Source organism: Muntiacus reevesi, chromosome 9, assembly GCF_963930625.1.
Source record: "Muntiacus reevesi chromosome 9, mMunRee1.1, whole genome shotgun sequence".
Taxonomy (NCBI): domain Eukaryota; kingdom Metazoa; phylum Chordata; class Mammalia; order Artiodactyla; family Cervidae; genus Muntiacus; species Muntiacus reevesi.
Window position 1 is genome coordinate 75,179,193 of NC_089257.1, and position 23,660 is coordinate 75,202,852.

At 41.3% G+C, this 23,660-nt stretch overlaps 1 protein-coding gene across 1 annotated transcript in view; it reads left to right on the forward strand.

Moving 5' to 3' along the window:
• PIWIL4 (piwi like RNA-mediated gene silencing 4) overlaps positions 1 to 22,361 on the forward strand; it is a 55,617-nt gene extending 33,256 nt beyond the window's left edge. Inside the window, exons 12-20 of the mRNA XM_065945402.1 lie at positions 4,131 to 4,315; positions 6,240 to 6,312; positions 10,339 to 10,539; positions 11,594 to 11,697; positions 13,521 to 13,591; positions 14,989 to 15,142; positions 21,183 to 21,308; positions 21,415 to 21,562; positions 22,245 to 22,361. Coding sequence (XP_065801474.1) covers positions 4,131 to 4,315; positions 6,240 to 6,312; positions 10,339 to 10,539; positions 11,594 to 11,697; positions 13,521 to 13,591; positions 14,989 to 15,142; positions 21,183 to 21,308; positions 21,415 to 21,562; positions 22,245 to 22,361 — 1,179 coding nt within the window. The remainder of the gene's footprint in view (positions 1 to 4,130; positions 4,316 to 6,239; positions 6,313 to 10,338; positions 10,540 to 11,593; positions 11,698 to 13,520; positions 13,592 to 14,988; positions 15,143 to 21,182; positions 21,309 to 21,414; positions 21,563 to 22,244) is intronic.
• Positions 22,362 to 23,660: the final 1,299 nt, after the last annotated feature.

Below are 23,660 nucleotides of genomic sequence, written 5' to 3' on the forward strand. Positions count from 1 at the left end.
AAGACCTGGGTTCAATCCCTGGGTTGGGAAGATCCCCTGGAGAAGGGAATGGCTACCCACTCCTGTATTCTGGCCTGGAGAATTCCATGGACAGTATAGTTCAGTTCAGTTCAGTTCAGTCACTCAGTCTTGTCTGACTCTTTGTGACCCCATGGATTATAGCACACCAGTCTTCCCTGTCCATCACCAGCTCCCAGAGCTTGTTCAAAGTCAAGTCCATTGACTCAGTGATGCCATCAAACCATCTCATCCTCTGTCATTTCCTTCTCCTCCCGCCTTCCATCTTTCCCAGCATCAGAGTCTTTTACACTGAGTCAGTTCTTCACATCAGGTGGCCAAAGTACTGTAGTTTCAGCTTCAGCATCAGTCCTTCCAAGGAATATTCAAGAGTGATTTCCTTTAGGATGGACTGGTTGGATCTCCTTGTAGTCTGAGGGACTCTCAAGAGTTTTCTCCAACACCACAGTTCAAAAGCATCAATTCTTCGACGCTCAGCTTTCTTTATAGTCCAACTCTCACATCCATACATGACCACTGGAAAAACCATAGCTTTGACTAGATGGACCTTTGTTGGCAAAGTAATGTCTCTGCTTTTTAATATGCTGTCTATGTTGGTCATAGCTTTTCTTCCAAGGAGCAAGCGTCTTTTAATTTTATGGCTGCAACCACCATCTGCAGTGACTTTGGAGCCCCTCAAAATAAAGTCTGTCACTTTCCATTTTTTCCCCATCTATTTGCCATAAAGTGATGGGAACAGATGGCCATGATCTTAATTTTCTGAATGTTGAGTTTTAAGCCAACTTTTTCACTCTCCTCTTTCACTTTCATCAAGAGGCTCATCAGTTCTACTTTGCTTTCGGCTATAAAGGTGGTGTCATCTGCCTATCTGAGGTTATTGATATTTCTCCCGGCAACCTTGATTCCAGCTTGTCCTTCATCCAGCCCTGCAATTTGCATGGTGTACTCTGCATATAAATTAAATAAGGAGGGTGACAATATACAGCCTTGACAAGTTCTCCTTTTCCAGTTTGGAACCAGTCTGTTGTTCCATGTCCAGTTCTAACTGTTGCTTCCTGACCTGCATACAGATTTCTCAGGAGGCAGGTAAGATGGTCTGGTATTCCTCTCTTTCAGAATTTTCCACAGTTTGTTGTGATCCACACAGTCAAAGGCTTTGGCATAGTCAATACAGCAGAAGTAGATGTTTTTTCTTGCTTTTCGATGATCCAGCCGATGTTGGCAATTTGATCTCTGGTTCCTCTGCCTTTTCTAAATCCACTTTGAACATCTGGAAGTTCACGGTTCACATTCTGTTGAAGCCTGGCTTGGAGAATTTTGAGCATTACTTTACTATCATGTGAGATGAGTGCAGTCGTGCAGTAGTTTGAGCATTCTTTGGCTTTGCCTTTCTTTGGGATTGGAATGAAAACTGACCTTTTCCAGTCCTGTGGCCACTGCTGAATTTTCCAAATTTGCTGACATATTGAGTGCATCACTTTCACAGCATCATCTTCTGGGACTTGAAATAGCTCAACTGGAATTACATTGCCTCCACTAGCTTTGTTTGTAATGATGCTTCCTAAGGCCCACTTGACTTCACATTTCAAGATGTCTGGCTCTAAGTGATTGATCACACCATCATGGTTATCTGGATCTGAAGATCTGTTTTTTATAGTTCTTCTGTGTATTCTTGCCACCTCTTCTTAATATCTTCTGCTGTTGTTAGATCCATACCATTTCTGTCCTTTATTGTGCCCATCTTTGCATGTAATGTTTCCTTGCTATCTCTCATTTTCTTGAAGAGTTCTCTAGTCTTTCCCAGTCTATTGTTTTCCTCTATTTCTTCGCACTGATCGCTGAGGAAGGCTTTCTTATCTCTCCTAGCTGTTCTTTGGAACTCTGCATTCAAATGGGTATATCTTTCCTTTTCTGCTTTGCCTTTAGCATCTCTTCTTTTTCAGCTCTTTTTAAGCCCTTGTCAGACAACCATTTTGCATTTTTGCATTTCTTTTTCTTGGGGATTGTCTTGATCACTGCCTCTTGTACAATGTCATGAACCTCCGTCCATAGTTCTTCAGGCACTCTGTCTATCAGATCTAATCCCTTGAATCTATTTCTCACTTCTACTGTATAATCATAAGGGATTTGATTAGGTCATACCTGAATGGTCTGGTGGTTTTCCTTACTTTCTTCAGTTTAAGTCTGAATTTTGCAATAAGGAGTTGATGATTTGAGCCACAGTCAGCTCCCAGTCTTGTTTTTGCTGACTGTATAGAGCTTCTACATCTTTGGTTGTAAAGAATATAATCAATCTGATTTTGGTATTGACCATCTGGTGATGTCCATGTGTAGAGTCTTCTCTTGTGTTGTTGGAAGAGGGTGTTTGCTATGACCAGTGCGATCTCTTGGCAAAACTCTTGTTAACCTTTGCCCTGCTTTGTTTTGTACCCAAGGCCAAATTTGCTTGTTACTCCAGGTAGCTCTTTACTCCCTACATTTGCATTCCAGTCCCCTGTAATGAAGAGGACATCTTTTTTGGTGTTAGTTATAGGAGGTCTTGTAGGTCTTCATAGAACCATTCGACTTTACCATTCTTCAGCATTACTGATTGGGCCATAAACTTGGATTACTGTGATACTGAATTGCTTTTCTTGGAAATGAACAGAGATCGTTCTGTCGTTTTTGAGTTTGCATCCAAGTACTGCATTTTGGACTCTTTTGTTGACCATGATGGTCGCAAAGAGTTGGACGCCACTGAGCGACTTTCACTTTGAGAAGCTGAGTACACAAAAGGTTCACAGGCCTCGGAGTGGCCTTGGGTGTGTGTCCTGGGTCACCTGCCAGCCAGTAAAGTTGGGAGTGTGGGTTAGAGGGCTGTGGTCCTCCTCACACTGGCTGTAACAGGAAGGAATGAATGCTGGCTCCAGACAGAACCCTTCTGGAGGCTGAACCCTTCCCCTGGGTTCTTAGGTGAAGGTTGCCCCTGAGGCTGAGCCCCTGCCTGGCCTCCTGTGTCACGGCCCTGGGAGCATGGCTGGGGCCTGGAGTGCTTGTGGGAAATGCCTTGACTGCAAAGTCAAGTCCAGGGCCACCAGCTGGCTCCATAACCGCTTTCAGCCATTGCTTTTCAGTCTGTGAAACAGGGGGATAGGAATCCTTCTTAAACAGTACTGTGTGAGCGAATCACTGGGGAACTCGTTAAGACGCAGAGTCTGGTTCAGTGGGTCTGGGATGGGGCCCAGGACTGCATTTCTAACGAGCTCTCATGAGACAGCGCTGCTATAAGACAACACTCTGAGTAGCAAGGAATTAGCTTATAGTGTCCTTGTAAATTCTACCAGTGGTTCTTCCTGCCTCACACACCAGGGACTTTTGATTTGATTTCAGAAGGCTGGGGACTAGTCTGAAGTCTGCCCTCTTCAATGTCGGGAGCTTGTTTTTCCTGGTCTCCTGGGGAACCATCCGAGAATAAGAAAGGAGCCTGTGTCTTGGCTTCATCTTTGCTTCTGGATGTAGCTACTCCTAGTATAATGTGGAGTCTTAACTGTAGGGTTTGTTCATCTCAGTATGGTGACCTGGAAGATCAGTCATCAGCATTTCCCACTTAGGATTTCTAGATGCCTAAAGCAAAGAGACCAAACTGGACATTCACTCACGTGAGTCTTTGTAGTAAAGATCTTAGGTTGTTAGAGCTGGAAGGGAACCTAGAGATTTGTGGGGTTTGTTTTTGGGGTTTTTTTTTTTTCTCTTGGTCACACTGTACAGCTTATTCCCCCACCAGGGATTGAACCTGTGTCCTTGGCAGTGAAAGCTTGGAGTTCTAACCACTGGACCACTAAGGAATTCCTGGGAACCTAGAGATTTGAACCAGACACTTGCCTTTGCCCATGGCAGAGCCCCATGAGGTAAAGGACTTGCCAGAGATCTACAGGCAAGGAAGGGTGGACCTGGGATATCATTCACTTGCGTCCACTCCCAGGCAGTGTGTGTTGTGTTCAGATGTGAAGCACTTCTATCTGTGTTTTAAGTCTGTGAGTAGCAAACTGTACTGAAACTCATTTTATTATGACAAATATGAAGTATTTCCACATTGTCTTTTTTATTTAATTATTCTCTGTTATTTTTCTCAGTGTCAACCTGCCTCTGCAGCTGACTGGTCCAAGGATATACGAACTTGCAAGGTTTTAAGTGCACAGTCTTTGAATAAATGGTTGGTTATATGTAGTAACAGAGCTGAAAGTGTGGCAGAGAACTTTCTGAACTGCTTGAGAAGAGTTGGAAGTCCCGTGGGATTTAATGTGGATCGCCCCAAAATGTGAGAAGATGCTGAAAGTCCTCCTCATTTTTTTCACATGTTAATATGGTTTGGTTAGAAAGGTAATAGGAGGTAATGGCTGAAAGAGCTACAAATGTTTCTTTATGTCAATAAAATTTCCTGCTGTAGAGTGCCGAGATAATAGTTATAAGTAGGTAGAGTTGGCAATGATTAAAATTTTATCCAGTTAAGATGTATCTTATGTTGGTCTTTGTAAAACTTTATTTTCATAATTCTTCCTAGGCATTAGTCTGATTACCTCAGACTAATTTCCAGTACTAGTTGAGGTATGAATTTTTAATAAGTTCATATATTGCCTTCTCAACTTTTTTCTGAATTCCTCCATATCACTTGTTTATAAAACTTAACAGCAGTCAGGATATTAACAAAACTTGCATTTCCTGACTTATTTGATAGATTTTATGATTTAAAATCTATTGTAAAAATAGATTTGAAAGAAGTTTTTATTCTTCTGTTCCTGTGGCATAAGATTAGTCATCTAAATAGTTTTCTGATAGAACCAGGTCTTTCATTTAGCCTTTGAACATTTATTGAGTATCTACTACTACATAGTAAATGATTTGCTATTTGCATGGGATGAGATAAATATGACGCTTTCAATTTAGTAAGAGATCCATTCATATACAATCACACTCAAAGGAATATTGTTTTACTTTAGAAAAGCCACAAAGTTGGTCATGTCTTATTTCATTGCTTAAAAAAAGAACAGCAGATGCTTCTTTTTCTTTGCTGTAGTGGAGGTGCAAATGTCCTAATTGCTAGGGTGGGGAGTTATCCTTTAAATACATAGTTGCTAATTAATTACATCATCAGCGCAAGAATTGTTGTAAACCATAGCTGTTCCCGAAGTCTCATTTTACAGTCGTCTAGAATTCTCTTCTTATCAAATCTGTTAACAAATCTCCTGGTTTAGGTTTCACCTGCCCTAATTTCTCTTAACCCATGAGGTAAGAAGACAGGAAATGAAAGAAGCTACAGTCTCAGACCTGAACTGGCATCAGAGGCTGTTTTTCACTCACATTCCAACAAGTCTGTGCTGTTGTTCTGTTCTTGGCCTGTTTTGTTTGCAAGCTCATATTTTATTCCATCCTTTTTCTCTCCTGTGACGTATCTGTTTACTTATTAGATTTATATGCGTGGTTTCTCCCATCAGAAACAGCATTGCTGGTCACTCCTGTTATAACCAACGAGAGGCAGATAGTGGTCCTGCCACCTGGCGGGCAAGCTTTAAAAGGGCCCTGGGCATTGGGACTGAGAGATTCCCATGTCAAGAAAACAGATCTATAAATTCCTCTGAGTGGAATTACATTTTGTAACCTCTGGCCCCTAATATACTCTAGCCACAGAACAGATAATTTATAAGTACTTGTTCACTGATTGATTGATTAATTAAGGCTAGATATTCCAGGCTCCATGCAAGGTGCCACTAAGGAAAAAATCTTTTAGTTTGAATTATACAGATTAGCTGGATATCTTGATCTCATTAATCTAATGATTTTTATTTTAGAGTTCCCATGGAGATTCAGAATTACAGAATTTTTACTCCCAATTTAACTTGAACTCTGTTTCAAACGTTTGATATTGTGACTTGTGGTTTCAAAAGTACACTTTGAATTTCATTTTGAACAACAGACTTGTTTAGATAGAGTCTGTGGGAACTCTATACAATGGAGAAAATTTTAGTTTTCACTAATCTGTTTTTTATGTTAATAAAAATAGTAATTAAATGTTTCTGGCATACCTTGTTTGGGAGAAGCAATTTTAGACTCAAAAGGTTTCAGTTTAATGATTTTTTTCCCTTAAATTATAGTCTGTTATAAAAATCGACTGCTATTATTTTTAACACTATATGATTATGTGCTACTAAAATTTATACATTTTCAAAATTAATCTTTTTATGTAGCATAAAAGTACAAGAAAATCCAGCTGCATTTATTCACGCTATACAGAAACATGCTAAATATGATGTTCAGTTGGTAAGTATAGGATATTTTTTGTGTTTTAAGATATAATTTTTATTTTTCTTCATATCAGCCTTGAAAGAAGGAATTTGAACATATTCTTCTTCCACATGTTTTCAAATAGCTCTGGGTTTCCCCAAACACCCAATAAAGTATTGATCTTGGTATTTTAATCAGATATTTTATTTTCCTTTCATGTTTCTAATATTAATTTTTAACCCAGGTGGCACTAGTGGTAAAGAATCTGCCTATGAATGCAGGAGACAGAAGAGATGTGGGTTTAACCCCAGGGTTGGGAAGATCCCCTGGAGAGGGAAACGGCAGCCCACTCCAGTATTGTTGCCTGGGGAATCCCGTGGACAGAGGAGCCTGGTGGGCCACAGTCCATGGGAGCCGAAAAGATTTGGACATGGCTGAGCACCCACCCCTTTATCAGCTTATTGGATATTTGCATATTTTTCAGCTTGTTGGTGGGAGTCATCTTTTACTTAAGATTTAAGATAGATTGACTCCTATCTTATCCCATAAATGGGGCACCCAGTTTTCTTCTCAGTGTTTCAGGGAGTTCTTGGAAGGTCACCTATGGTTCCATGTTCCTCTTCCTCTGAATTCTTGTCCCCCTTCATGGGTGCTCTTTCTTTCTGCTTTATAACACCCTTAGGGACACCCACAATTGCTTCATTTCCCAAAGTATCGTGTGTGTGTGAGTGCATGTTGTGTGTGGTGAGTGTGTGTGTGTGTGTAGTAAGTGCATGTGTGTGTGGTGTGTGTGTGGTGTGTGTGTGTGTGTGTGTGTATAGTGTGTGCATATGTGTGTGGTGTGTGTATCTGTGTAGTATGTGGTGAGTGTGTGTGTGTGTGGTGAGTGTGTATGGGGGTGTGTGTGAGTGTGTGTGTGTGGTGTGTGTGTGTAGTGAGTGTGTGTGTGGTGAGTGTGTGTGTGTGTGTAGTGTGAGTGTGTGTGGTGGGAGTGTGTGTGTATGTATGTGTGTGGTGAGTGTGTGTGTGTGGTGAGTGTATATGTGTGTGTGTGGTCTGTGTGTGTGTATGTGGTGAGTGTATATGTGTGTGGTGTGGTGTGTGTGTGTAGTGAGTGTGTGTGTGGTGAATGTGTGTGTATGTGTGTGTGTTACGTAGCTGACTTTGCTGAGGGTTTGGGGCCAAGGCACGATCACATCACATACCACCATTCCAGACAAGTGAAAATTGACTTTCATTTTGGTAAAGGATTTCTCAGCCCTTCCTGTGTCTTGGAAATGTTCGCTCAGCCTCTCACTGTACTGCAGTGCTTCTTTGTCCCAGCTCCTATCTTACTCCCCTGGTTCATTCATCCCAGTTCCTAACCTTGCTATTCATATTTCACACAAAGCAGTTTAGTTAGGTACCTCTTTCTTTCCACAAAAATTTGCCCATAAGGATGTTATAATAAACCAAGGAAATTCTCACTCTAAGAGCATTTATTTTTCACTTAAAAATGTAAAATTGAACTTACAGAAAAGTTGCAAAAATAGTACAAAGAACTCTAATATACCATTCACTCAGATTCCCCGATTGTTTGATTATGTTTACTATCATTTTCTGTCATTTCCTCTCCTTCTTCTCTCCCTCCCTCTTTCCCTTCCTCCCTCCCTATCTTATTTATTTTTTTCCTGAACATTTGAGAGTAAGTTACAGGCATGATGCCCATTACCTTTTTCATACAGTTAGGCACATTTCCTACGGACAGGGTTACTGTCCTATGGAACCGCAGAACAACCATCAAAACCAAGGAGCAGTACCACCAGCTAATCTACCAACTCCATCCACAGTTCTCCATTTGTCCCCAGAATGTTTTCTCTTGTGAAAAAATCTGCTATATTGCATTTAGTTGCCTTGTCTCTTTAATCTCTCCTTCAGTCCATAACAGTTCCATAGTTCCCGTTGACTTGGATGACCTTCCAGTTTTTAAGGGTATAATAGACCAGTTATTTTATACAGTGTCTCTCAACTTGGGTTTGTCTAATGTTTCTTTATCATTAAATTCAGGTTATACACTTTGGACAGCAATATCACAGGAATGATTTTGTCTTCTTACCAGGGGTTACTCCATTAGGTGGTTTCTGTCAAGCTGCTTCTTTATAAAGTTACACTTTTTGGTAATTAGGGGTTTTTTGGTAGGAGATACTTTGAGACTGTGTAAATATCCTGTTTCTCATCAAACTTCACCCACCAGTGTTAGAATCCGTGGATAATTCTTGTCTGAATCCACTGCTACAACATCTGTGCGTGTGCTCAGAAGCTTCGTCATGTCTGAGTCTTTGAGGCCCCATGTCCAAACTGTCCTTGGTTTTGCCAGGAGGAACTCCATTCAAGACGGCTTCTGTGTCTTTTTGACGTGTTCTTCTCTTTCTTGGAACACTTCCTTACTGTCTGACACATTAAGATATTCCAGGTTAAGTTTTGCTGCCCAGCTGTAGAGTTGTATATTTCTCCAACGAGCCCTAATTCCTTCTGGAAGAGATCAGTATCACAAACCAAGATCTGGGCACTGAGTGTGCTTACTTGCTGCTGGGATGTCACGGCCCCTAGGCCTTCCCAGTGGGCAAAACTAGGAAATATGTATTATGTGTGTGTGTGCATGGGCTTCCCTAGTGGCTCAGTGGTGAAATGTTTGCCTGCAGTGCAGGAAACGTGGGTTCAGTCCCTGAGTGGAGAAGATCCCCCGGAGAAGGAAATGGCAATCCACTCCAGTATTCTTGCCTGGGAAATCCAATGGACAAAGGATCCTGGTGGGCTAGTCTGTGGGTCACAAGAGTTGGACATGACTTAGACACTAAACTACCACCACCGCATGGGTGTGCATATATATACATGCACACTTGCATCTATATTATTGCTGTATGTGTCTTATGTATATAATAAAATATTTTATCAAAATTTTAAATATGAAACGTGTTCAGGTCCCCAGTTGCCACCCAGTGAGTGCCACAGGAGATGGTTCTCCCTTTCCATATCTGTAGCCCTTATCTCTGAGAGTGAGAAGCATGGCCCTTATTATTCTCCACATACTTGCTTAATTCTCCATCCCGGGTGTGTAACCAGTCTCACTTGGCTCCCACCTTCTTAGGTCCTGGTTCCCATTGGGCCACTCCTTGCCTAGCCCAAAATTCACAGAATGCAAGGCAGGAAGACCCCTAAGATAATTTTTCTGGTACTTTAAAAATGTTTTCTTCTGCTTTATATGATTCAGTGTAAATTTTAGCTTTTGATGTTATGATTTGGAACAATTCTATAGGTGAAAAACGTCACTGTATTTGTTTTCTGTTGATTATGGCAGTGCTTATATTTTCTATAATTTGGGAGAGGGTGGTTGAAAGTAGAGAATAAAAGATAGGAAGGAGATGGAGTTAGGCCAGGAGAGGTCCTTCTGTGAGGGAAATACCTGATGGGAAGTGTAGGCAGTAACAGAGAAGACTGGAATTTACTAGGGCATCTGAAGCCTCTTTCTCTTTATTTTCCTTCCCGTCATACCTTACACTCAAGTCTGAGTAAACAAACAAAAAAAAAGGTGTTGTTTTTTCTTTAATTTCAGATGTCTAGTGCCTAATGGGGAAAAAGACTACAGTTTAAGCTAAGTCTCCACTTCGCTTGTCTGTGGATGCAGGTGGGGAGTGGGGAGTGGGGAGCTGGAGAGCCACAGGGAAGGGTCACTGCAAAGAAGAGAGGTAGCTGGAGAAAAAGCTAGCTTGGAAGGGAATTGGAGGAAACTGACCGAATCAAATCAGGAGAGAAGCAGAGAGGAAGGAGGAGCCCAAGGATATGGTAGGATTGGAGGGGGCTTTGCAGAGCAGATGGCTGATGAGAGGGCATTTCAAAAGGCTTAGATTCATTGTCTTCTCTTTAAAGGCCATTTAAGAAAAGAATTGTCGGTGTGCTGTTTGCTTCTTGGGAGTGTAAGGACGAAAGATGTTTTGGAAATTCATTGTTTTTTAAAGCATCCTCTCAACATAAGTAAACTGACTTTCTTCTTTTTGTCGTTGCTGCTGTCTGTTTTGTTTTTAGGTGATGTGCATTCTGCCTTCTATGCAGACGAGCTATTATGATTCCATTAAAAAATATTTGAGCTCCGACTGCCCCGTGCCCAGCCAGTGTGTGCTTGCTCAGACGTTGAATAAGCAGGGGATGATGATGAGTGTCACCACCAAGATTGCCATGCAAATGATCTGTAAACTCGGGGGTGAGCTCTGGGCGGTGGAGATCCCGGTGAGGAACTGCATGTCTTTTCCTTTTAGTGACCAGTCAGTTGTGAATTTTAAAAAGTGAATCAAAGTAGGAGATAATTTTCATGTGATTCTAGAAATATTTACACTGTTTGTTTATTGGGTCGGTTTGTTGTTTATCTGTTTGTCTGCTCTGGGTTCCATTGTACACCAGCCACTGGGAAGGTCTGGAGGGTGAGTTGTGGCCCCTGTTCCCGTGGAGCTTTAGTCAAGCTGGTAACAGAATATTTCATGAAAGAGAATCTAGTTTGGCATCGACTTGGAGGGACTTGATTGGAGCCATCATTTAAAGTGTGCGTTCTGTGGCTCCTGCCTTTCCCTGCTTCAGCCCCTCGCACCCTGGAGGGAACACCTGCCCCCACACTCCGAGAGCTTGGGGAAACAGCAGAGTCTGTGAGGTAAAGCTCCAGTTTGTGTTGGGAACTGAAAAAATCCTATTCTCTTTCCTGAACTATGGCCACTGTGGAAGGAAGTGAGGAGCCTCAGGAAGGAGGGCCCATTGCCTGTTCCCTTAATCAGGATATACAGGTTACCCCCAGCTGCTCCTCCCGGAGGCGCGGAGGCACACAGACAAGGGAGGATTCCTTGGAGAGCTAAAGTCCAACTAATAAAAATAAATGAAAAAATAAATAAATAAAAATAAAAACAAAAAAAAAAAAAAAGAAAAAGAATAAAAAAGAATGGGGAATGGAATTTCCCTTCAGATTCCTTCAGCCCTGAGGCAAGGGATAAATGGACCCACCGCTTTACCGGGACTCTTAAGCCACTGATGGCCCTTGCCCACCCAGCAGTGGTTGGTGGCCATTTTGGATTACTGTGTCACTCTTAATCAAAGTATGTACTATACGCCTCTCTCTGTCTTTAAGTTTCTCTGGTTTCTGGTTTAATAATCTGCCTCAACTGGACCTTGATCTCCCTGGCGAAGAGTTTAAATAATTTCATAACTACGGAGAGTCTTTTAAAAACTTCGTATTAAGACATTGCTTGGGAAAATAATATCTCATTCCATTAAATCATGAAAAAATCTAATTTTACAGTTAAAATCCCTGATGGTGGTTGGCATCAATGTCTGTAAAGATGCATTCAGCAAGGAGACAGTGGTGGTTGGATTTGTGGCCAGTATTAACCCCAGAATCACCAGGTACTTTTAAAATTACCCTAACATAGCCTTCAGCTGTTTAGACTTTTACTTCTGATTTAACTAATAGCTATACAGCAAGGAATAGTTTGTATTCTTCACTCATTTTTAAAATATGAACACTTATGGTCACAAATTATACTCACATGTATAAATGTGATGGGTAATATTGGGGTAAAATTTAGCTTCAATAAAATACTATTTTTATACATACATTAGGACAGGCTATTTCTTATATGCTCTGTACTAGGAAGTTTACATTCATGATGTCAAGCAGTTGAGAATCAGGTTGCCTGGATTTATATCCTGATCTGCAACTTATCTATTCTGTGTAAATGTTCAAGACATGCTTGTTAATATTTTTAATAGTCACAGAAACTTGATGTGGTGGTTGTTTACTTACACAGCTTTTTAAAACATAGGCAGGGGGCTTCCCTGGCGGTCCAGTGGTTGAGATTCTGCTCTTTCACTGCAGGGGACACGGGTTTGACCCCTTGTTGGAGGACTAAGATCCCATATGCTGAGACACACAGCCAAAAATAAACAAAAATAAAATACATCATCTTAAAAAAAAAAGCAAACGTAGGCAGGATGAAGGATAACACATTAAACATTGACTTATAGTACATATTAAATTGTAGTTCTTAGAATTGTTTCAATATTTATAACTAAACAGTGTATTTTGAGGCTGTTGGCAACAGGTTTTCTTCCTAGAATTAAGCTCTTTGATTTACTCCATTAAATTTGTGATCAGGAATTTATTTGGGATTGTGGGAAACGGATGAAGCAGCAGTTTGCACGCCTCCAACTTCATTCCAGGTTGTATGATCCCTGTTCTCTGCGTCACTTCTTAATCAAACACCCAAGGGACTTCTGGTTTCTTAGCAGCATTTCTAATTGCATCATGATTATTGCACATTTTTAGAGAACTAGAGAAATGGAGGTATTCGGTATCACTAAGTCATGATCTTCATTTTATAAGTGCTTTTAATTAATAATTTTAGCAAGAGAACTTGCTTCTGAAGTCTAGATTAAGTTAATCATGTTAAGATATCAATTCCCCAAAGTTTACCTATAGAAATGAAGTTTATACTTGAGAAATCGTTGAATAATTTGAAAGTGGAAGGTCTACTGCTAAACTAATACATTTCCTTATAATAATGTAGTGGCCTGTATCTATCAGTGCTTATTATGTACCAAGTGCTGAACCAAATACTTTGCATATTTTATCTAATTTTTACAACAACCCTATGAGATACTAACTACTTTCCATGCTAAGTCAGTTCAGTCGTGTCTGACTCTTTGCAATCCCATGGACTATAGCCCGCCAGGCTCCTCTGTTCATGGGATTGTCCAGGTAGGAGTACTGGAGTGGGTTGCCATTTCCTCCTCCAGGGTATCTTCTGACCCAGGGACTGAACCCTCGTTTTCTGTGGCTCCAGCATTGACAGGCAGATTCTTTACCACTGAGCTACCTGGGGAGCCCACTAACTACATTACTATTTTGTAAATTTCCTTTGCACACATGAGGAAACTGAGGCTTAGGTTCATATAATAAAGTCACACAGTTGGTGAATTTACCAGTCAAGACTTGAACCCAGAGATATCTGATGCTAACACTGTGCTTTAGTTTCTAGTATCAGTAAATTTTATTGAATGGGAGGGGGGGTGAGGGAGAGCATTTTAATATAATAGTGATCATATAGTGTAGACAAAGTTATGAACATTGATTTAGTTATAATATCTACTTCTTAATTTAATACTTACGCATGTTTATAGCAGAACTTTCAAAGGTGAACTTTACTTTGGTTCTTTGCTTTCTTTAGGTGGTTTTCCCGCTGTATTCTTCAGAAAACAACAGCTCATGTTGCAGATTGCTTAAAAGTGTTCATGATCGGTACTGAACTCATAGCAGTGGGGGTGGGCTCCAAGGACTGCTCCTTCAGACCCAAAGTCCATAAGCTTCTAGTAGAGCAGACAGGTGGAAACAGACTCCTTAAGTCTCCTGAGTCAATTGGCTCCAACCTAGTTGGAGACTCCAAAGCTGCGGCCTGACTCAGGCTGACAGATAGGCTCTGTGGAATTTGCATTTGTGTCCCTGTGTGAAAACCTGAAAGCCAGAAAAAAAAAAAAAGAAAAATTGAAAGCCAGGAGGAAAGAAAGTTTGTCGCTGCTGGTGGCTCTGGCAAGCAGTTTGAAGGCCGGAAGAAACTTAGCCCGGAGGAACAAGGATTGTGACAGACCAGGTCTAGAAACAGGAGAGAAGCCTGGGGGATTGGGGTGGGGGTGCTGGCAGGTCAGGTGTGGCATCGGAGGAGAAAACGGGGAAGACAGCAGATGGGGAGGGTGCCCTCCTCACAGAGGGATGCAGTGGAAAGAGGGCTCTGGGGTTCCCATATCTGTTCCAACTCAGGTCTGAAGCTGGCTGGGCCACTGCCTAGCAATGTGACCTGTACAACTCCCCATGCCCCTAATCTGCTTCATCACAACTATAAACTTTGAGGGGTTGTAAATATTTGTTTCCCAAAAAGGTGCATTTGGTGATAGGTACTGGTAGTGGACTTATACATATGGTCATCTTCTACAAACTAAAGTGAATCTCCGGGACCGTAAACTCTCCTAATACAATGGTGCCATATATGCAGGAAAAGAAATATTTTATCATATTACTTTCCCTTCACTTTAAAACCTGGTCATTTTTTTAGCAGTAGTTATGAAAAGTTTTTGTTGGGTAGGAGTCTCTGCTTTTAGTGCTCTTTCCACTGTAAAGTGAGTGGAAATTTTTCAGAGTTCATATTGTCAGCAAGACTTATGGGTGAGTCAGTGTGAAGAGATGTTTTTTAGAGGAACAGCCAAGACTTTTCCTTATGTTTTCATATTTATGCTCATTAGAGAAGAAAATTACATAATATTATCCAGTCTTTCCTTATTGAGAGGATTTAAAGATTTAAATAAGCTAAATCAGTATTAATTTGGTTTGAGGGAATTTGTCTATTGCATAAATTAAATTTTAATTTATTGCTTAGATATTAAAATTTTACTAAAGATATATGCTGAGTTTGAGTATATATTATGCCACAGAAGCCATTATGATTCCTTAAACAGGAGAAATGCAGCAATGTTCCAGAAATTTATCCAATTTTATATTACTGCAAATACAGCCCAGATTAGGTATTACCCTATATCACTGTGGTCTGAAATAGCAAGCTACTTAAACGTTGAAATATGTGGGAATGTTATTCTTTGTTGGCATTGGACAAGTCATCCTTTTCTTACTAACATCAAATCCTGCAGGGGCACTGAACAGGTGGTATAGGCATAACCACGGTTTGCCAGCACGGATAATTGTGTACCGTGACGGTGTCGGAGATGGTCAGCTCAGGACACTCGTTGACTATGAAGTCCCACAACTGCTGAGCAGTGTGACCGAAGCAAGTTCAAATACCAGGTATGGAATGAGTATTCTTTTCCCACTTCCAGTTCTAGGACATTCATTGTAACTATTAAAATTATTATGTGCATCTGTTTCTTTTATTTTTCATGCAGTTAAATTGTGCTCCATTTCTGCTTTATGCGAGCACAACCACCCCTAGATTGGAGGGTGATTGGGATGGTCTTACGCAAATGGTCTGGGTGCTGTGAGCTTTTGGGGGCCCTGGGTGGGGGTACCAGAAGAAGGCAGGAGTCTCCAGAGCAGCTGGCACTGAGATTCAGCAGGAAGCCTGCAGCGCTGCTGGCAGTTAAAGATGCTTCATACATATTAACATGCTGGGGGAAAAAAACAAGCTCTGGTTTCAAATTTGAGGCCCAGATCAACACACAGGGTGAAAGGCTCTGACGTGCAGGCACTGATCTGCAGCTCAGGTGTGTGAAAGATGCTGAGAGTGCTGTGGGTGCTGTGAAATCAAGGCTGCATTTGGAAATCAGACCATGCTAAACACCAAGAACCTTCCTTTACTGTCAGATTTGTAGATTCGATGTCTTGGTTCATTATCCTCCATGATTATATCCAGTAGTAAGTGCAAGAAAAATGTTAGAACTGGAAAAATGAAGGAGGATTATGATCTTAAGGTGGCTCCTTATAATCCTCAGAAAGCCTTATATCCCAAGTTGTGCATAGCACTCCCTCTCCTCTGTAGGGTTATACCATCATCACTACTGACGAGGCTCAAAGGAGCCAAATCTTGACCTCATCAGTGACCATCAGAGAGGGGGGAGAGCATCATAGTGGAGTGGCAGAACCACCTTTAGCTGCATTCAAACTATCAGAGCCAAACTTTCTCATTCCCCACTGACCTTGGGTCACTTCAGTTCAGTCGCTCAGTTGTGTGCGACTCTTTTTGACCCCATGGCCTGGAGCACGCCAGTCCTTCCTGACCATCACCAACTCCCAGAGCTTGCTCAAACTCATGTCTATCAAACCCATGATGCCATCCAACCATCTCACCCTCTGTCGTCCCGTTCACCTCCTGCCTTCAGTCTTCCCAGCATCAGGGTATTTTCCAATGAGTGAGTTCTTCATAATAGGTAGCCAAAGTATTGGAGCTTCAGCTTCAGCATCAGTCCTTCCAATGAATATTCAGGACTGATTTCCTTTAGGGTGGACTGGTTGGATCTCCTTGCAGTCCAGAGGACTCTCAAGAGTCTTCTCCAATACCACAGTTCAAAAGCATCAATTCTTCAGCACTCAACCTTCCTATGGTCCAACTCTCACATCCATACATGACTACTGGAAAAAAACCATAACTTTGACTAGATAGATCTTTGTCGGCAAAGTGATACCTCTGATTTTTAATATGCTGTCTAGGTTGATTGTAGCTTTTCTTCCAAGGACTAAGCATTGTTTATTTTTTTTTATTTTTATTTTTTATATATATATTTTTTTTCAGTGGGTTTTGTCATACATTGACATGAATCAGCCATAGAGTTACACGTAATCCCCATCCCGATCCCCCCTCCCACCTCCCTCTCCACCCGATTCCTCTGGGTCTTCCCAGTGCACCAGGCCCGAGCACTTGACTCATGCATCCCACCTGGGCTGGTGATCTGTTTCACCATAGATAATATACATGCTGTTCTTTCGAAACATCCCACCCTCACCTTCTCCCACGGAGTTCAAAAGTCTGTTCGGTACTTCTGTGTCTCTTTTTCTGTTTTGCATATAGGGTTGTCGTTACCATTTTTCTAAATTCCATATATATGTGTTAGTATACTGTAATGGTCTTTATCTTTCTGGCTTACTTCACTCTGTATAATGGGCTCCAGTTTCATCCATCTCATTAGAACTGATTCAAATGAATTCTTTTTAATGGCTGAGTAATATTCCATGGTGTATATGTACCACAGCTTCCTTATCCATTCGTCTGCTGATGGGCATCTAGGTTGCTTCCATATCCTGGTTATTATAAACAGTGCTGTGATGAACATTGGGGTGCAGGTGTCTCTTTCAGATCTGGATTCCTCAGTGTGTATGCCCAGAAGTGGGATTGCTGGGTCATATGGCAGTTCTATTTCCAGTTTTTTAAGAAATCTCCACACTGTTTTCCATAGTGGCTGTACTAGTTTGCATTCCCACCAACAGTGTAAGAGGGTTCCCTTTTCTCCACACCCTCTCCAGCATTTATTGCTTGTAGACTTTTGGATAGCAGCCATCCTGACTGGCATGAAATGGTACCTCATTGTGGTTTTGATTTGCATTTCTCTGATAATGAGTGATGTTGAACATCTTTTCATGTGTTTGTTACCCATCTGTATGTCTTCTTTGGAGAAATGTCTGTTTAGTTCTTTGGCCCATTTTTTGATTGGGTCATTTATTTTTCTGGAATTGAGCTTCAGGAGTTGCTTGTATATTTTTGAGATTAATCCTTTGTCAGTTTCCTCATTTGCTATTATTTTCTCCCATTCTGAGGGCTGTCTTTTCACCTTACTTATAGTTTCCTTTGTTGTGCAAAATAAGCATTTTTTAATATCATGGCTGCAGTCACCATCTGCAATGATTTTGGAGCTCCCCAAAATAAAGCCTGTCACTATTTCCATTGTTTCCCCATCCATTTGCCATGAAGTGGTGGGACCAGATGCCATGATCTTAGTTTTTTGAATGTTGAGCTTGAAACCAGGTTTTCACTCTCCTCTATCACTTTCATCAAGAGGCTCTTTAGTTCCACTTCACTTTCTGCTGTAACAGTGGTGTCATCTGCATACCTGAAGTTGTTGATATTTCTCCCAGCAATCTTGATTCGAGCTTGTGCTTCATCCAGCTGTACATTTCATATGATGTATTCTGCATATAAATTAGATAAGTAGGGTGACAATACACAGCCTTGACATACTCCTTTCCCAACTTGGAACCAGTTGATTGGTCCATGTCCTGTTCTAACAGTTGCTTCTTGACCTGCATACAAATTTCTCAGGAGGCAGGTCAGCTGGTCTGGTATTCCTATCTCTTGAAGAATTTTCCGCAGTTTGTTGTGATCCACACAGCCAAAGGCTTTAACATAGTCAATGAAGCAGATGTTTTTCTGTAACTCTCTTGCTTTTCTATGATCCAACAGATGTTGGCAATTTGATCTCTGTCTCCTCTGCCTTTTCTAAATCCAGCTTAAACGTCTGGAATTTCTTCATTCATGTACTGTTGAAGCTTGGCTTGGGGAATTTTGAACATTACTTTCCTGGTATGCAAAATGAGTGCAATTGTGTGGTAGTTTGAACATTCTTTGACATTGCCTTTCTTTGGGATTGGAATGAAAACTGATCTTTTCCAGTTCCGTGGTCACTACTGAGTTTTCCAAATTTGCTGGCATGTTGACGGCAGCACTTTCACAGCATCATCTTTTAGGATTTGACATAGCTCAACTGGAATTCCATCACCTCCACTAGCTTTGTTCATAGTGATGCTTCCTCAGGCCACTTAATTTTGGACTCCAGGATGTCTGACTCTAGGTGAGTGATCACACCATCGTGGTTATCTGGGTCATTAAGATACTTTTTTGTATAGTTCTTCTCTGTATTCTTGCCACCTTTTAATATCTTCTGTTTCTGTGAGGTCCATAGTGTTTATGTCCTTTATTGTACCCATCTTTGCATGAAATGTTCCCTTGGTATCTCTAATTTTCTTGAAGAGATCTCTAGTCTTTCCCATTCTACTGTTTTCCTCTATTTCTTTGCATTGATCACTGAGGAAGGCTTCTTATCTCTCCTTGCCATTCTTTGGAGCTCTGCATTCAGATTGGTATATCTTTCCTTTTCTCCCTTGACTTCAGCATCTCTTCTTTTCTCAGCTATTTGTAAGGCCTCTTCAGACAACCATTTTGCCTTTTTGTGTTTCTTTTTCTTGGGGATTGCCCTGATCACTGCCTCTTGTACAGTGTCACGAACCTCTGTCCATAGTTCTTCAACCACTCTATGAGATCTAATCCCTTGAATCTATTTGTCTCTTCCACTGTATAATTGTAAGGGAATTCGTTTTGGTCATACCTGAATGGTCTAGTGGTTTTCCCTACTTTCTGCAAGTTAAGTCTGGATTTGGCAATAAGAAGTTCATGATATGAGCAACAGTCAGCTCCCGGCCATGTTTTTGCTGATTATATAGTGCTTCTCCATCTTTAGCTGCAAAGAGTATAATCAATCTGATCTCAGTATTCACCACCTGGTGATTTCCACGTGTAGAGTCTTCTCTTGTGTTGTTGGAAGAGGGTGTTTGCTATGACCAGTGCATTCTCTTGGCAAAACTCTGTTAACCTTTGCCATGTTTCATTTTGTACTCCAAGACCAAACTTGCCTGTTACTTCACTTCCTATGTTTGCATTCCAGTCCCCTATGATGAAAAGAACATCTTTTTTTGGTCACTTTTTTGGGTTAGTTCTAGAAGGTCCTGTAGGTCTTCATAGAACCATTCAGCTTCAACTTCTTTGGCATTAGTGTTTGGGGCATAGACTTTGATTACTGTGATGTTGAATGGTTTGCCTTGGAAACAGAGATCATTCTGTCGTTTTTGAGATTGCATCCAAGTACTGAATTTCGGACTCTTTTGTTGACCCTGAGGGCTACTCCGTTTCTTCTAAGGGATTCTTGCCCACAGTGGTAGATATAATGGTCATCTGAATTAAATTCAACCATCCCAGTCCATTTTAGTTCACTGATTCCTAAAATGTAAATGACCACCCTTGCCATCTCCTGTTTGACCACTTCCAATTTGCCTTGATTCATGGACCTAACATTCCAGGTTCCTGTGCAATATTGCTCTTTACAGCATCGGACTTTACTTCCATCACCAGTCACATCCACAACTGGGCACTGTGTTTGCTTTGGCTCCATCTCTTCATTCTTTCTGGAGTTATTTCTCCACTGATCTCCAGTAGCATATTGGGCACCTACCAACCTGGGGTGCTCATCTTTCAGTGCCTATCTTTTTGCCTTTCCATTCTGTTCATGGGGTTCTCAAGACAAGAATACTGAAGTGGTTTGCGTTGGATCAATCTAACTGACCCGAGTCACCAGCATGCAATTTGGGGATCATAGGATACACTTTAGCAGCTGATAATGCTAAAGAGTTAATTCTCCTGCACCATGACATCAACTTTTTAAAAGTTTTGAGATTGAAAACATTAATAAAGTATTTTTAAGATAAAGTGCCTAAAGTGAATTTTCAATGATCTGGAGGTTTCTCCCATAATGGCAAATATTTGTTGTTGTTTAGTCGCCCAGTCATGTCTGACTCTTTTGAGACTCCATGGGCTGTAGCTCACCAGGCTGCTCTGTCTCTGGGATTTCGCAGGCTAGAATACTGCAGTGGGTTGCCATTTCCTTCTCCAGGAAATCTTCCTGATGCAGGGATTGAACCTGTTTCCTGCATTGTAGGTGGATTCTTAACCACTACTGGGGGTGAATATTTGGACTTTATCTATTAACACTTAACACCTGTGTTAAGGGGTCATTCAGCATTTGACCCCAAGGTGTATGTGGTCTGTCCATCCACCCTCCCAGGCATGTGTTTTGCAGGATTCAGAAGCAATGACTGGAGGAGTGAGGGGAGCTTCTAGTTCTCCATATTTTATTCAGAAATTGAGAAGAAGAGTGAAGGTGAAACAGGGAGATGATTGCTAATGGAAAAAAGAATCGTGTCTCTGTATAATTCTACAAATGCTTTCTTTAGAAGTGCTAATTGTAATTTATTGTCCTGTGAACCATTCTTTCCCATCCCCTTTCGGTGATGGAAATTGGTCAAGTGATTGGACCTACCACACTTTTGCAACAAATGAAGATGATCCTTAATTTAAAGATTGTTTATATTTCAGGGAGGAGGGGAGACTAGGGGTAATTTTAATGTTCTTTGTTTTGCAGAATTTTGTGAATGAATTGATTTATTTCATTTTAAAATTACCAAAAATATATAAATAAATAGAAACGGCTGCATGGCTTGGTTTTAGTTCTCTCCATCTTCTTCTTATTATTATTACTATTATTTTTTACTTTGCTTGTCTGGTTTTAAGCCCCAAACTGTCAGTGATTGTGGTCAGGAAGAAGGGCATGCCACGATTTTTGGCGGAAACCGGCCGAACTCTGCAGAACCCACCACTTGGCACTGTCGTGGATTCAGAAGCAACACGGCCAGAATGGCAAGTTTGTTAGAAAATCTGTTGTTAACAAAGCTTTGAACGTGTGTGGTCAAGTTTGGCCCTGTTCTGCATGCCTTCTTTCTCACAATCCTTCCTTTCCCCTCAGGTATGACTTTTACTTGATCAGCCAGGTGGCCTTTCGGGGAACTGTTAATCCCACCTACTACAACGTCATTTATGATGACAATGGCCTGAAACCTGACCACATGCAGAGACTCACATTCAAACTGTGTCACCTCTACTACAACTGGATGGTGAGTGACAGCTCTGTACTTAGTTGCAAAGTAGAACTCAGGGTGTCCACCTGGAAGTTGTCCCCCAATTCACCTTTGGCACAATGCCTGAATTTCCACAGAGGAGGGATGAATCGATGAATGGATGGATGGATGGCTTCTTAGTCCACACTGGATGAAACCCGGTCTATCATAGACATAAAACACCAGTAACTGTTAGAATTCATTAGCACTGATAATTTCTCAAAGACTTTACGATGTACATTATTTTATACTGGTCTGGGAGGAAATCAGGGTATTGTTATTTCCAAGTTATAGATGAGACAGTTGAAGGCAACTCAGATATTGTGTCTGGTGGGAGGGCAACAGGCATGACTCCGTTCCACAGCTGCTGTCAAGGTCTAAAGCCAAGATTTGCTATCAGCCCCTCAGAGCATCGAGTTGTAGGAAGCATAGGTCAGCCCTCAAGTGTGTGGTTCACAGGTCCGGGCGTCGTGAAACCAGACTGGCCTTCTCTGCTCCCGCATCCTGCCCAGTGAATTTAAGTTCTCACTGAGCAAGGTCGCCCTTTGTTGTTGAGTTCTTACTGATTTACACACATTCTAACATGTGTATAACTGGTGGATGAAAAAAACTCAGAAGAAATACCGCTTTGAAGAGTGAGTTTTCCTCTTAATTACTATCAATACGTTTTCCTCCTCAGGGCCTAATCAGTATTCCGGCTCCCTGTCAGTATGCACGCAAGCTGACCTTCCTGGTGGCGCAAAGCCTTCATAAAGAACCAAGTTTGGAATTAGCCAATTCTCTCTTCTACCTGTGATAACGTGAACGGGAGGCATCACTGGTGGAGGATTCTGAGGAGCCCATGGTGTACTCTGTACAAATCTGCTATAAGCTCAAGGCTGTGGCTCCGGGAAGCAGATTGAGTGTAGTTTTAACTTCTGAGGCGGAAGAAAAAACATAGCAACTGAACCTGAAATGGTTCAGAAGAAATGATGTTTTATTTTATTTTTTAATTTTTTTTATTGAAGGATGATAGCTGCACAATTTTGTGCTTATCTCTGCCTTTCATCAACATGAATCAGCCACATGGTATACACATGTGTTGTTTTGTTTTAAAGAGCTTTGTGCTCAGGGTGAATTCTCGTTGTGGTGTATAGAATTAAAATGTACCATCACCTGTAAGGAATACCACAAAGTTAAATATCCCCTCAGAAAATAAGTGCTTGTGTGATGTTTTAATGGTAGGGTCTAATTTCCACCCTAAAATTTGCAGAAGTTTTCTTAAATTATGTTGTAGAGTGTTTTGTTGAGTGGCTTAAGTAGTTGTTAGAAAATAAAGAAAATTGAGAGCATCACATACGTGTTTATTGTTATTTGAATTTTAGTTGACATTTCATGTGAACTTCATTATTTAAGGGTTTTCAGCAAAAACTCTTAGCCCCTAAACCACCTCACCATCACTCTGAGTTATATTTCCAAAAGTGAACACTTCACTTGTTCTTTTTTTAAATTGAACTATTGTTAATTTACAGGGTTGTGTTAGTTTCAAGTGTACAAAAAAGTGATTCAGTTATACATGAATATTTACACATGTATGCGTGCTGCGTGCTAAGCCACTTCAGTTGTGCCTGACTCTTTGCGATCCTGTGGACTGTAACCTGCCAGGCTCCTCTGTCCATGGGATTCTCCAGGCAAGAACAGTGGACTGGGTTGCTATGCCCTCCTCCAGGGGATCTTCCCAATGCAGAGATCAAACCCATGTCTCTTAGTCTCCTGCATTGGAAGGCGGGTTCTTTACCACTAGAGCCACCTAGGAAGCCCATATATATATCAGTTCAGTTCAGTGGCTCAGTTGTGTCTGACTCTTTGCGACCCCATGAATTGCAGCACACTAGGCCTCCCTGTCCATCACCATTCCTGGAGTTGACTCAAACTTATGCCCATCAAGTTGGTGATGCTATCCAGCCATCTCATCCTCTGTCCTCCCCTCCTCCTCCTGCCCCCAATCCCTCTCAGCATCAGGATCTTTTCCAATGAGTCAACTCTTTGCATGAGGTGGCCAAAGTACTGGAGTTTCAGCTTCAGCATCAGTCCTTCCAATGAACACCCAGGACTG